Here is a 15,347-nt window from a genome sequence, read left to right as displayed (position 1 = left end):
TTAGACGAACAACTAAATTGAGATCTAATCCACATTTATGTACACCACAAATCATATAAATTTCCAAACATATTTCGCTATATGGTATTAGCGCAACTTAAAAGGACATTCATATTTCCTTATTTCAGTGTCATCACATTTCAACTTTCAGACAAGTTCTTTATACTTACCACTTCTTTTACATCTCATCATAGAAAATACATGTCTTTTATCAGAAGCAAAACCAGACCTCTCGACCATTATCCCAAAACTTAATTTGGCAGCTTACATACAAACCCATGCAAGCATAGAATTATATAACGTATACTCACATTCAATGTACATTCATTTCCAATATTAACTTTTATAACATTAGGTTGAGGATCTCCCCGCACACCGTCCTCTAGTACATTTACTTGGTTGACAACATCAGGCTTCACCATGTTAGAAAAAAACAAACATAGAGAAAAAAAGGAACACAATAACAACGCAAGAGATTAACGTGGAAACTCCAAAAACCAGAGAAAAAACTACAATCGTTGTCAAATGACAACCAGCGAATAACACTATGTGAAAATTATTACAACACATAAACAACCCTCAACCGTCCCAAGACCCCAATACACCCGCACTCTCCAAAGCAAATATTTAATTACCCCTCACAATACTCAATACCAAGAGTACATGAGAAAATATAAAAAGTCAAATACAAGCTTAAAGTGCTTTTTAATGGTACATCTTGGAATGAAGAACTTGAATCCTATATATAGTCTTGAACTCCCTCTTCACAAAAAAAAGTTATTTGGGACTTGAAAGAACTTGTATCGTATATATAACCTTGCACTCTCTCTTCATTCACAAAACTAAACGGTGTGAGACTTCTATGTATATTTTCAATCAACTCCAACAATCTCTACCTTGATTGAAAATAATACATAAGCTTTCATTGTCTTCACCGATAATCATACTCCACCATAAAGAGTATAGTCACATGAAGCTACACTACTCAAAGAATTTTCACATTGTCTTCATCGACAATCATAGTTATTAAAATATCATAATCCACTTAAAGAAGAGTATTTTTCACTTGAAGTTAAACTACTTCAAGATTTTTCACGTGTCGAAAATAAGGTTGAAACTTTTATAGTGCAACTTCCATGTTGGTCGGAAGCTCTTCAACCATCGACATAATCTCACAACACACTTTGCATCAATGCCCATGTGTTAATCCACTAGCAATAAATCGTCCTTTTTCATGACAGTGGAAATGTCATGAGGGCTCACTTCTCAATTTTCAGAGAAGATCATCCTCTCTCACAGTGAGAGAGACATTGCTAGCATTTGACTCAGAGCCCTTCTCTGACGCTGCCCCATCAGGACACTTATACTTTATATGTCCAAGCTTTCCACATTTCCAACATCTCACACTTTCATTATTTTTCTTCACATATGACCTTCCTCTGCAAACCAACACTGAGTTTGATGAAGTGTTTTCCTCACCATTCAATCTTCTTTCTTCAGAAATAATTTTACTAGAAACTTCTTCAAAGCTCAAAGTTTCATTCCCATATATTAAAACAGGTTTAATATGCTCATAGGAAGATGGAAGAGACCATATGACTCTCAAAGCTTTATCTTCATCATCAATCTTAACTCCAATAGTTTCTAATTCATAAACAATACCATTTAAAACACTTAGATGATCAAATACTTTCGTATGTTCATCTATACACAAGCTATGGAATTGCTCCTTCAACAATAAACAATTTGATATATCCTTTCCTTGATGTAATCCTTCATGTTTCTCCCAAAGCTCTTTGGATGACAACGTACCAAGAACATTTGCAAGAATATTCTTCGGTAAAGACATGTGGATCATACTCGAAGCTCTCAAATCCAGTTCCTCCCACTTCTCGTTGTCCATGTTGGAAATGTTTCCTTTCAAGGAATTGTGTAATCCTAATTGTATCAAAACATCTTTTATTTGAATTTTCCACAAGTCAAAATTAATTCTTCCATCAAATTCCTAAAGTCAATCTTTAGTGCACTTGAAAAACTTGACATTGTTGTTGGTGTAAGCCCTAGAGGCCAATACTTTTGGTACTTGTATCGAATTATTTATTAATAATAAAAGGCTTTTTCTTTATTATGTTTGTTTAATAAAGTCCCTAGAATAGCTAGTCCGTTTAATGTATCAAGTATCACTTAATCATGAGATCACATTAAATATAAGGACACTATTCTTAAAGTATCCGTAGTCGAGCTTTATTGTGAAGTGAGATAACATTAAAACATGAAGAGTATTATGTTTATAGACTGATGATCACATCTCATGGATCATGGATAAGGAGTTATCAAGTCTTAAACATAGATATGAATATTAAGAGTAATATTTATACTAGATTGACCCGCTATGAGAATATTATATAGAATGTTATGCAAAGTGTCATAAGTTATTCTCATGGTGATAATGGTGTATACCACCCTTCGACTTGAAACCACTATGGACCCTAGATGTAGAGTCGAGTGCCTTATTGCTGATCAAACGTTGTCCGTAATTGGACGACCATAAAGACAGTTGATGGGTACTCCACGAAGCATGCTAAGGGACATGAGTGACCTAGATGGAATTTGCCCATCCCGCGTAACAGGATAAATGTCTATGGGCCCAATATTGAACTGGACAAGGATGACACGGTCTATGCCTTGTGTTCAATATAGACATAAGGGCAAAAGGGTAATTATGCACATTAGTATTATCACAGAAGGATTTGTCAGATCACATGACATTTTCATTTCTTGGGTAGCAGTGATGTGTTGCTAGATACCGCTCACTGTTTATTATGTTAAATACGTGATTTAATATAATTGTCAATGCCGCGAAAACCTACAGGGTCACACACAAAGGACGGATTGATGAGAGATAGAGTAACTAAGGAACACCGTAAGGTACAGTACACTTAAGTGAATTGTAGAACATCGTAAGGTACGGTGTACTTAAGTAGAATACGAAATATGGTAAGGTACCACGCGCTTAAGTGAATTTGACATATTATAAGGTATGAGCCACATACACTTAAGTGGGCTTTTTAGCTTGAAGTCCACACAAGTGGTTCTATAAATAGAACCCTCGTGTAGAAGCATTTAGCAGTTGCAATTTCGTTTTTTTTTTTTCTCTCTCTCTCTCTCTCTCTCTCTCTCACTCAAAGCCTTCATTCGTAGCAGCTAGCACTAAGATTGAAGGGATCCGTTCGTGTGGACTGAGTAGAGGCGTTGTCATCGTTCAACGTTCGTGATCGCTCTGTAGATCTACATCAAAGGTTACAATCGCCACAAGAGGTAACGATTCTATCACTGATCATGCCCATTCGTAAGGATCATTAAAGGAGAAATTTTAAATTCCGTTGCGTTTTGGATCGCACTTCTCCTTCAATTGCAACCAAAACCTTTCCTGCAGCAAAACAAAAATTTCCCAACCAACACAGAGTATAAAATTTCTTTTCTGATGTGGAAGATCAGTCAAAACTGTAACCACAAAGCATACTAAATTTTTTTGCACCCCACCAAACCAAGGCTCTTGATACCAATTGTTAGAAAAAAAATAAAGCGTAGAGAAAAAGAGAAACACAATAACAACACAAGAGATTAACGTGGAAATTCCAAAAACCGAAGAAAAAACCACAGCCGTTCTTAAATGACAACCAGAGAATAAGATTATGTGAAAATTGTTACAACACATAGACTACTCTCAACCGCCCCAAAACCCAAATACACTCTCACTATCCAAAACAAATATTTAACTACCCCTCACAACACTCTATACCAAGAGTATAAGAGAAAATATAAAAAGTCAAATACAAGTTTAAAGTGCTTTTGACCAGTAAATTTTATAATAAAAAACTTGAATCCTATATATAGTCTTGGATCCTCTCTTCCTTCACAAAACTAAGTGATGTGAGACTTGAAAGAACTTGTATCCAATATTTAGCCTTAAACTCTCTCTTCATTCACAAAACTAAATAATGTAAAACTTCTTCGACATGTATATTTTCAACCAACCCCAACACACTATCCATAAAACAATTGAAAATTAAAAAAAATTCAACCAACCTTTTCATGTATTCATAAGTTATAATCCAAAGAAATTTTATAATTTTCTCAATGATACCATCCTGACAACTACCACAATGAATAAAAAATGTTGTTATTCAATGATTAGAAATACAAATGCACATTACTTAGAATGTTTACGATGTTAAAATACAATTTAATTATATTACTAACACAATTATTGAATAAAAAAAATATTTTTTGAAAGAGTATAAGAAAGTATGTTTAAAAGGTCTTGAATGAGAGAATTTATAAAATTGATTCTCCTGTAAACGTGTTTCACTAGACTATGTAACTTAATGTCCGGATATTATTATTGGGATATATAGATTTCTTTATCATATATATATATATATATATATATATATATATATATATGAATAATTTCTAAAATTCATACAAAATTTAAGATAAATATAGAGTGTAAAGACCCCTATTAAGACCACTATATCTCTTATATTTGCTATTTGCTAATTTAATACACCATTATCATAATTTTTATTATCTCAAATTCTACCTCATTTATTAGTTGCTTGAGCAGGAACGCAACTAAATAAATTAGTTTTAATCCAAGAAATAGCATATCACCGAATCTTTATTATATCTATCTCTATATTTGTATAACAAACGTACACATGATGTCCCAAAGTCATAAGAAACCATAATAATAGAATCTTACACAACAAAAATTCAATCATATCTCTCTGAGCACATGATTTTTGACTTTTTGCAGTAAATTAATTAATTAAAAGCTTAATTATAAAAACAAAAATTCGTTTCACATAACTCATGTGCTCATAAAAATTGTCAAATAATTACAAAAAAACTTTTCAATATTTGATTTCACATAGCATGTAATAAAATGATATATGGAATTGGAGATGCAATCTGATACAAAACCGAAAAAAGTATGCAACGATAAAAGGGTTGTGAGAAAGTCTATGAGTACGTAGATACTTTAAGAAAGTTGCGTGACTATAGTTTGTTTATAGAATTAGAATCTCAGCAAAATCACATTTATTTGAATTTTTCTTCCTTTTGTAATACTTTTGTTTAGAGGTGTAAATATAGCTTGTGTTATTAATGGCGTATTTGTTGTATTTACACTATCTTTTGCCTGTGAAGTTTAACTTTACTAAAATTCATTCTTTATTTTTGCAAAAAAAGAAAGAATATAACATGACATGACATGACACAAAATGAATAATAAAATTCTTTATTACCGATATATTCCTTTCCCATGCTTCACATTTATTTATTTTATTTTTAATATATATATATATATATATATATATATATATATATATATATATATATATATATATATATATATATATATATATATATATATATATATATATATATATATATATATATATATATATATATATATATATATATATAATCTTTCTAATAAAAATATTGAATTACGAGTTATTAATTTTAATTCAATAATTATCAAATAAAAATTTAATTTAGATTTTATCATTGAATTTGGAAATGAGTCAAAAATTTGTTTATTTCTTTTTTCTGAAAAAAGAATTTTTTAGAATTATTTTATTCTTCAAAAAGTAATAGATACAGATAAAGTAAATACTTTTAGTGTGTTTAAACTACTAAACTAAAAAATATGTAAAAATAAAATTATTTAAAATGATAAATAGATAAAAATGCTTTAAAATTTGTGGTACTAAAGAATTTACAATAGTAGAATTTATAAGTCATATATATTAGTATTAAACACGAGTCTTATTTTCAAAACAACATGATCAATGGAGTTTAGTTGACTAATTATGCAGATAATAGGTGTTTTTACTACTTTCTCTCTTTTCGACCACATTTTTTTATTTTTTTTATTTAACACCATCTTTCTTCAAACACAACTATGTAATTATTAGGGGGTGAAAATAAGCTAGAGCGAATCTTATAAGACTTGAACTTGACCTACGATAAATTTTTAAGGTTTGAGTCTCATCTATGGTCTATTATAGACTCTTTTTTGGGTTTGATATGACCTTTTTAAAAGCTTGGCCCGACCTAAAAGTCTATTTAAAAGTCCGTTTCATATTAAAACTTTCAAATAGTCCATTTTATCTATTTTTTTTACATAGACAACAAGGCTTCATATATACTATTTATCCCAACTTTTAATATATAGGCATATATAGGCCGACCTATAAGGCTTCATATGTTTTTTTAATAGTCTAAAGTTTTCCTATTTAGTTAAATAAGCCTGTATCACATTAAGGCTTTCAAATAATCTATTCGCCTATTTTTTCACATGGACAATAAGGCCTTATATATACTATTTATCCTAATTTCAAATATATATATATATATATATATATATATATATATATATATATATATATATATATATATATATATATATATATATATATATATATATATCGACCTATAAGGCTTCATATATTTTTTTAATAGCCTAAATTTTTCCTATTTAGTTAAATAAGCCTTTAAGAAAGTCTAAGCCTAACCTTTTTATTGAATAGGCTAGAGCGAGACAAATCTTAAAAAGGATAGGCCTAGCTATAGGTCCATGTAGGCTAATCTAGCCTATTCCCATCCCTAATAACTATTAGATATGTAACTCAGTTTTCAGAAGTTAGAATGTGGTTACTGAAAGTTATACACGTGGTTAGTGATAGTTTCAAATGTGGTTACTAAAAGTTATATATATTATTGTTGGTTACTAAAAATTATATATATTATTGTTGATAAACATGCATGTAGTTGATGCTAGTTCAATATTTGGTTACAACTAGTTATGCATGTGATTACTACCAGTTACACATATGCTTATTGCTAGTTATGCACATGGTTACTCTGTATGTGGTTACTAACTAAAATTTAGTTAATTAGTAATATGATCCTATATAAAGAATATAACATATGTGTGTAATATACTCAATTCAATTCCAATAATATCTCTCTCTCTCTTAATTTCTCTTTATTCTTTTCTATTCTCCTCAATTTGCAAATAACTTGTAATTCAAGTTATCCAACAAATTGGTATCTAGAGTACTGCTTCGATTAAAAAATCTCCATCCATGGCAAATGGGAGTGCAACCTCGAATTAGTTCCCGACCAATCTACCCGTTTTGAAGGGAGAAAACTATGATAGATGGTGTGCATTTATGAAAGTGATATTGTGATTTCAAGATGTAATCGAAATCGTGAATGATGGTTTCTTGGCATTATAGGCAAATTCTAATGAGGCACAGAAGCTAATAATCGTGAAATGAGCAATAAAGATGGGAAATGTTTAGTCTTGATTCATTAGTGTCTGGATGCAAATGTATTTGAGAAGATCATTGAGCAAGAATCATCAAAGATGTATGGGGTACTCTCAAGAAGTTATATGGTGGGGATGAGAAATTGAATAAAGTAAAACTGGAATCTTTGAAGTCATTAGTGAGTTATTCTCAAAGTTGGTGGTTTTTATAAACCAAATGAAGTCTTGTGGTGAGAAGATTTGTGAACCACAGAAAGTGGAGAAGGTTTTAAGAGCTCTTCCTGCAAATTTGATTGGCCATTAAAGAGTCCAAAGATTTTTCAAAAATGAAACTTCAAAAACTGCAAGCATCTCTTGAAGGGTATGAGTTGAGGATGAAATAGAGAAATTTGGAAAAGGTGTCTGAACAAACTTTGTAGGTAAAATTCTTCAAGAAAATGAAAGAAGACTCCTTAAAGAACAACAAAGGTAAATATAAATGGAAGAAGAAGTGGAATCAAATTGATGGTGTAGTTAAGAGTTCAAGAATTCAGGGTGAGACAAGCAAGAACGGTGTTTCTCATAATCAGAAATTCAAAAAAAAGTTGAGATGAAAGAAGTTAAATGGTTTTATAGCCAAAATTTTGGACATTATGCTAGGGACTATTACTTCAACAAAGAATTGAAGGAGAATGACAAGGGTGTAATGTAACACCCCGATTAATTAATTTATTTAAATAATTATTCTTGTGAATGTATGAAATGTTTGATCGGTGACGATATTTGTGATGATTTATATTAATTAATTAGTTTAGTGAAAATTAATTAATTAAATAATTGAAATTTAAGAGAATAGGAAGAATTGTGCTAGCTTTGTGAATTGAGAGCGTTTAATGGTGAGTGGAGAGAAGTGGAATTTTAATTGGGCAAAACGTGTAATTAAGAGAAATTAATTAGAATCATATATATTCTAAAAGCTAGAGAAAAATTAGGGTTAGAGGATATTTTCTGTCAGTACGTGAAAACAATGAGGCTAAAGAACAAGAGTGGAGACCTAGGGCTTAGAAGGAGAAACCATTGAAACTTGCTTTTGTTAATTTTTGCTATAATTACAGGGTAAGGGGGGAAGGGGGATTCTTAATCTAAGGGTGCTTATGAAATGAAAGGGTATAGAGGTTTCCTTAACTTCTAATAGGGTTTGTATGATTCTGTCATGAATTGTTGTTGTTATCTGTCAATCTGAAATTTGATAATCGATTGTGGTAATATTATGTTTTCATGGACGAATTCGTGTTAATTGATTCGTGTAATGACCTGTTGTGTTTTGCTTGATTGTTCCTCCATGGATGCGTTCTTAAAGCTTTTAAACATAAACCCTAAAGATTTGTTAATTGATGTATATGATATGGTATTAGTGGATTAGATGGGGTATAAAGTTTGATTTTTGAAATAAGTTGTTTTAGCATGTTAAAGTGTGTTTGGGTAGGGTTTAAAAGTGATTAAAGTTACTGAAACGTGATGAAAAACTAAAATTTGTATTAAACCAATCTATTGGAGATGATAAACAATCTATTGGTTCCTTTTCACTGAAACGTGATGAAAAACTAAAATTTGTATTGAACCAATCTATTGACTATAGTAAACAATTTATTGGTTCCTTTTTAAAACGAAAAGAATTTTGGATAAAAACTTTGGAACAATCGATTGGCCAACAATGTAGTCAATTGGTCTGTGTTAAAAATTGGAATTCTGGGGCGAAATGAAAGGGATAATCGATTGGCCTTAGGGGTGTAATCGATTGGTCCATGTTTAAGCTTGAAAAATCAGTAAAATAGAATGTTAACAACAATTGATTGGTCTGCGACAATAATTGATTGGTTCACTGTTTATTTTGACCATAACTTGAGCTACGTGACTCAGATTAAGGCGCTGTTTGAAGCGCTGGAGTGCTAACATGCATAACTATCTCATGGTAATGCATTGGGAGATGATTGCAGAATACATGAATGATCATGTGTAAATATATGTTGTGTATCGTATGTATAATTGTGTGATAATTGTACATGTTTATTGATGATTGATGAGGCGAGTGGTTCAGAGTGAGAACTACTCGTATTATTTGAGCACATGATGAATTACAATCATAGTGGGGCTGTATTTGTTGTTGTGTTGCTGGAATGTATGGATAGCCTTATGGATCATTATGTTTACTCAATGGTGAATTGATGTTAGAATGAATTGGCATGTTTGGATAATGTGTGGATGAATCTTAAAGGTGTGGATGTATGACTAGTTATGTGAATTTTTATACACGTTGTCGATGATTGATTACAGTCAGACTGAGGCTATACTCTTTGATATGTGTTGTTGTGCGATTGTTTACATTCGGAGTGGGGATATATTCCTATTTTTTGGTTGCATGATCATGTACAACTAGAGTGAGGTTGTATTGTATTGTTTAATGTCATGCATCGTATGTTGTTGCCATTGTGAAAGAGACATGTTCATTAGTTCAGAGTGGGGACTAGTGGCTTGTCCCAAGCTCATAGTAAGGGTTTGGAGCTCGCAGTTGATTGGAGCTTATGGTTTGTATTTAATTGGAACCCGGTTCGTATGAAGGACCAAATATTGAGTCGGTACAACATACATATATAGTTAAGTTGTGAGTCCGGTTCAGAGTAGGGACTGTGGCGATCATGAGTCGAGTCATTGTTGCATTATATAAAATGATTATGAGATATTTGTGCAATGATGAAAACTCTTGCATGATCGTGCGCGCACGTGAGTGTTTGTGTGTGTGTGTGGGGGGGGGGGGGTTGACGTGGGTGAGATGTGAATACATGGTGTTGATGTGCATTTATGATATGTGGATGATTTTCTACTATATGAATATCCTGATTGTTTATGCACCATTTATTATTTTAATGCATTCTCACCCATTTTTGTGTTGTTGCATATGTGCTCCTCCAGAGTACAAATAATCATGTACGTGAGTAGGAGCTTGAGATTTGAGGACGATGTTGTGCCTCTTTAGTTGCTTGTCGTTTAAATATATAGTGGAGTCACTCTGATACGTAACATGAGGGGAACGAGTTATTCTTTATTTGTTTATGTTGCGTATCTTTTATTTTGATTTCATTTCATGATGAACCATTTTTCAAACTAATATCATTGTTAAGGCTTTTATGCCAAGTGTTTTTGTAATTCCACTGCTTATCAAATGGTTAAATTTTTTAAATTATGTGGTTCGAAATGGTTTTTGAGTGCGCGAGTAGCTTTCTACTTGGTGATTAATTGTGATATACTTGTTTTAATTACTTATTTGTTGAGTCGGGAAGTAGGGTGTTACATGTAGTACAATTTGGTCATGCTGGAAGTAATGACTCATAAGAGGTCATTTTGATGGCTGATGCACAATTGGCTTAAGACAAAATCAATGTTTGATACCTTGACACATGGTGCAACAATCATATGAAAAAGATGGTGTATGGTCCTCTAAATATCACGATGCTAAAGCACCTATGTGAGAAGTGTTGCATTGCCAAATATGATAGAAGGTCATTTAAACATGACTTGTCAATGAAATCATATCATAAATAGAGATAGTTCACTCAGATGTGTGTTACCCCTTTGAAGTGAAGTTACTAGGAGGTAACTGCTACTTCTTAACCTACATAGATGAATTCACTATATATATGCAGATTTATCCATTGGATAAGAAAGGTGAGATGTTCACCAATTTTAAGAGATTCAAGTCACTGGCTAAGAAATAAGTTGAATGTGAAATCAAAAGGTTGAGAACTAATGGTCATGGTGAGTACACCTTAACTTATTTTTCTCAATTTGTAAAAAGGAAGGGATTGAGCATGAAGTTTTAGTACCATACATACTTCAACATAATGGCAATGCCGAGAGAAAAAAATATAAGTATCTTGAACATGGCAAGAAACATGCTCAAGGAAAAACAAATGCCAAACCATTTTTGGGGGGAGGATACCTCAACCTCTATCTACATCATCAATAGATGTCCAACAAATAACTTGCACAATAAGACTCCTTATGAAGCTTGGTATGGTTTGAAACCAAGTGTTGGACATGTTAATATTTTTGGGTCATTGTGGTACAAACATGTACCTGAGAAACTCAAAAGGAAGCTTGATGATAAAGATCAAGCCAAGCTTTTAGTTAACTACCATTCTATAGATCCCTACAAGTTGTTCTCACCAATTGAGAACAAAGTGGTGGTGCTTGGTAGGGATGTGTAATTCGATGAAAGTAAAGGATGGAGCTGGCTCAACTCAATGTAGAAAGGTGAATATTTAAGTCATATTAGAATCACTATTCAGGATGATGAACAAGTAATGGAAGCTGAGACTGAACCTGCACAACCTCAGGAGGTGAGAAGATCATCAAGATCCATAACTCAACCAGTTAGACTGAATGATTATGAAAGGTTTCAAGATTAAGGCATAAGAGAAAATGGTAACCTAATTGAAGAAGCTATGGTGGCTGAAGCAGAGCCAATATATCATCTTCAACCCATGAAATATGAGAATAGGCAAGGTGCAATGAATTAAGAGATAAAGGCCTTTGAAAAGAACAAAACTAAGGACCTAGTTAACTATTCAAGTAAAAAGGAAATATATGTCAGGTGGATTTAAAAGCTGAATTTGAAGGCAAATGATGAAATTGCCAAGTATAAGGCAAGATTGGTGGAAAAGGCATTTTTCAGAAGACTGAAATTGATTCTAATGAAGTCTGCGCACCCGTTTCTATACTTAAAACCATAAGACTAATTATAGCCATTGAAGCATATAGATGTTGAAAGATGCACCAAATCAATGTAAAGTTAGCCTTCCTCAAAGGACCCATAGAAGAAGAAGTTAATGTGAAGCAACCACCTGGTTTTGAAGTGAAAGGGCAAGAGAATATGGTGAATAGGTGGAGAAAAACTCTGTATGTATTGGAGCAAACACCTAAGGCGTGGAACAAGGGGATTTATGGATTCTTGATCAAGCTAGGTTTCGACGAGTTCACATTAAAACATCGAGTTTATGTTAAAGGCTCAAGTGAACAAGACTGATTCATCTTATGTCTCTATGCGAATGATCTATCGGTCGCAAGTTCTAATGAAGATGAATTGAAAAAGTTCAAGGCATGCATGAAGAATGAGTTTGAGATTCCAGACTTAGAAAATTTGGCCTACTTTCTACGAATGGAAATTATGAACACAAGGCATGAGTTTTCTTGCATCAGAAGAAATATGTAGAAAACATATTGAAAAATTTCAAGATGAGCAATTGCAATCTTGCAAACACACCTATAACGACCAACATCAAATCCAAGAAGGAGTCAGATGATGAACTCGCGTATATCACTTTGTACAAGAAAATCATTGGCTCATTGAGGTATCTTTGCAATACAATGCCTTATATTTGTCATAGTATGAGATTGATTAGTAGATTAATGGAGAAACCAATGCGATGTCAACTACTTGTAGCAAAGAGGATCCTAAGGTAAATTAGAGGTACAATTGCTAGTGGAGTAATCATGCCAAATCAACAAAAGATAAGAATGAAAGGCAATGTCTATGGTTGTTCAGATTCAAATTGGAGTGGTGATCAAGATGATAGAAAGAGCACAACTGGTTAGTTCTTCAATTCTTCATGCTTGGATTAAAACCAATCCCATGGAGTTCAAAGAAGCAAGGAATTATGGCCTTGTCTTCATGTAAGATAAAGTATGTTGCAACCTCATATGCTGCATGTCAAACACTTTAGTTTGAGACGTTGCTTGAGGAGTTGAATGTGAGCAATTGTGAGAAAGTCAAGTTGCTAGTGGACAATCAGTTAGCAATTGATTTGGAAAACCATCCTATGAATCATGGTAGGAGTAAGCACATAAAAAAGAGGTATCATTTTCTTATGGATCAAGTTAGTAAAGAGAGGTTGAGAACTGAGTATTGCAAGAGTGAATTGCAATTGACTGACATGTTAAAAATCCTTGAAGCAAGCAAGAATGGAAGGCCTATTAGGATTAATGAGAATAAAAAACTAAAAAAATCTGAATTAGAAAGGGTATTAAATATGTAATTTAGTTTTCAAAAGTTAAAAATTAATTATACATGTGGTTGCTAATAGTTACACGCGTGGTTACTAAAACTTATACACGTGGTTACTGATAATTACATGTGTGGCTAATGAAAATTATACATGTGATTACTTATATGTATGCATATCGTTACTACTAGTTTAATATCTGATTACCTATAGTTATACATGTGGTTTCTACTAATTATGCATGTGATTACTCGGTTATTATTAACTAGAAATTAGCTAATTAGTTAGTAGAATGAATCTATATATAAAAGATGTAAGACATATTTCTAATATATCTCAATTCCATTTCAATTATACTTCTCAGTCAATTGCTATTTATTCTTTTTTATATCTCTCAATTTACAAATACAAATTATCCAACGGTCACAATAACAGTTTCACTTATAATGGTGCTACAATTAAAAGAATACGACAAAACAATGAAATTATCTTCTTCTACTAGGTCTTAATAGAGTCTAACATTTCTGAAATATCTGTGATGATCTTAGTAATCACTTCAAGTGATGAGTCACTCACTTCATTCTAGATTTAACTAGTTGCAAATTTGGGCTAATAAGTTATCTATGCTTAGGTGTAAATAGATTCCAAAAATAATTTGATACAATATTTGAAAAGAAAGACACGATCTATAATAGTCGGTAAAGTATGAACGCATTAGATTCTAAATAAAAGTTTATATCATGTTTTACGCGTGTCACCCACTATCTTAATTCTATAAATACCTTTATCCCATGGCGTGTGTCTTCCACACTTACACACTTACACACCAATATCCAATATTTATTAGATCTATCTATGGCTGAAATTCAACACCATGCAACTTCATTACCTCGTAGTGAATCAAAAGTATACAACATGGATGTTGAAAAGAATGGACAAGAAGAACAAACTGATGAAAAAGATTATACTCAAAGAGCACAATGGCTTAGAGCAGCTGTATTAGGTGCTAATGATGGTTTACTCTCAACAGCCTCCTTAATGATGGGTATTGGAGCTGTTAACAAAGATGTTAAGACAATGATTCTAACAGGAATTGTTGGTCTTGTTGCTGGTGCATGCAGCATGGCAATTGGTGAATTTGTTTCTGTTTATTCACAATATGATATTGAGTTTTCTCAAATGAAAAGACAAGGAAACACTTCTCAGAAAGATAAATTACCTAACCCTTATTACGCTGCTTTCGCTTCCGCCGTCGCGTTTGCGGTCGGCGCGTTGGTGCCGCTGCTCGGCGCGGCCTTTGTGAAAGACTATAAGGTTAGGTTGGGAGTTGTGGTTGGTGTTGTGAGTGTTGCTTTGTTTGGTTTTGGATTGTTGAGTGGTTTTCTTGGGAAAGCACCTTTGGTTAAGTCTTCTTTTAGGGTTTTGATTGGTGGATGGCTTGCTATGTCTCTTACTTTTGGTTTAACTAAGCTTGTAAACCATGTTGGAGTTTGATCATTTTCATCAACTTTACTTTCTCTCTTTTTAGACTTTAATTATTCCACACATCTTTAATTCTTGTTATATAAGATTAGTTTGATATATGCACATCTTTTGTCTTTGTTATATATTTATATCTAAACTTATGTCTTTGTTATGTATATATATTATATAAAACAAGGTATTGAAGAGTGCTTACATGAAATTTCATGATATACATGTCTAGAAGAGAGTTTGCCGTTGATTCAATCAAGATTTATAAAGTTAGTCATTTTTATGAATTGATTAGAAGGAAATAAATTTTAGAGTTAAAGATATTTTTAGTCTATGAAAGCAAATGCCCATAAGATTTATATACATTTTTAATCTTAACCTTTTATAAAAATGGGTTGTCTTACAATAAATTTAAACTTTTATGTGATTTCATATCTCTCTTTTTGACTGTATGGATTAATTTACTAGAAAATGCTGGGTGTTTCTAAGAC

The 15,347-nt window shown here is 32.3% G+C and overlaps 1 protein-coding gene across 1 annotated transcript; it reads left to right on the top strand.

The window, feature by feature from the left end:
• The first annotated feature begins 14,021 nt into the window (after nt 1–14,021).
• Nucleotides 14,022–14,990, top strand: LOC127085027 (vacuolar iron transporter homolog 4). Its single transcript, XM_051025579.1, has one exon. It carries the CDS (start codon nt 14,239–14,241, stop codon nt 14,875–14,877), a length of 639 nt encoding a protein of 212 aa, XP_050881536.1. The 5' UTR covers nt 14,022–14,238; the 3' UTR covers nt 14,878–14,990.
• The last annotated feature ends 357 nt before the right edge of the window (nt 14,991–15,347 follow it).

This window comes from Lathyrus oleraceus, chromosome 1 (genome assembly GCF_024323335.1).
Source record: "Lathyrus oleraceus cultivar Zhongwan6 chromosome 1, CAAS_Psat_ZW6_1.0, whole genome shotgun sequence".
In the NCBI taxonomy this organism is placed as follows: domain Eukaryota; kingdom Viridiplantae; phylum Streptophyta; class Magnoliopsida; order Fabales; family Fabaceae; genus Lathyrus; species Lathyrus oleraceus.
This window is presented reverse-complemented; position numbering and strand designations above follow the sequence as displayed.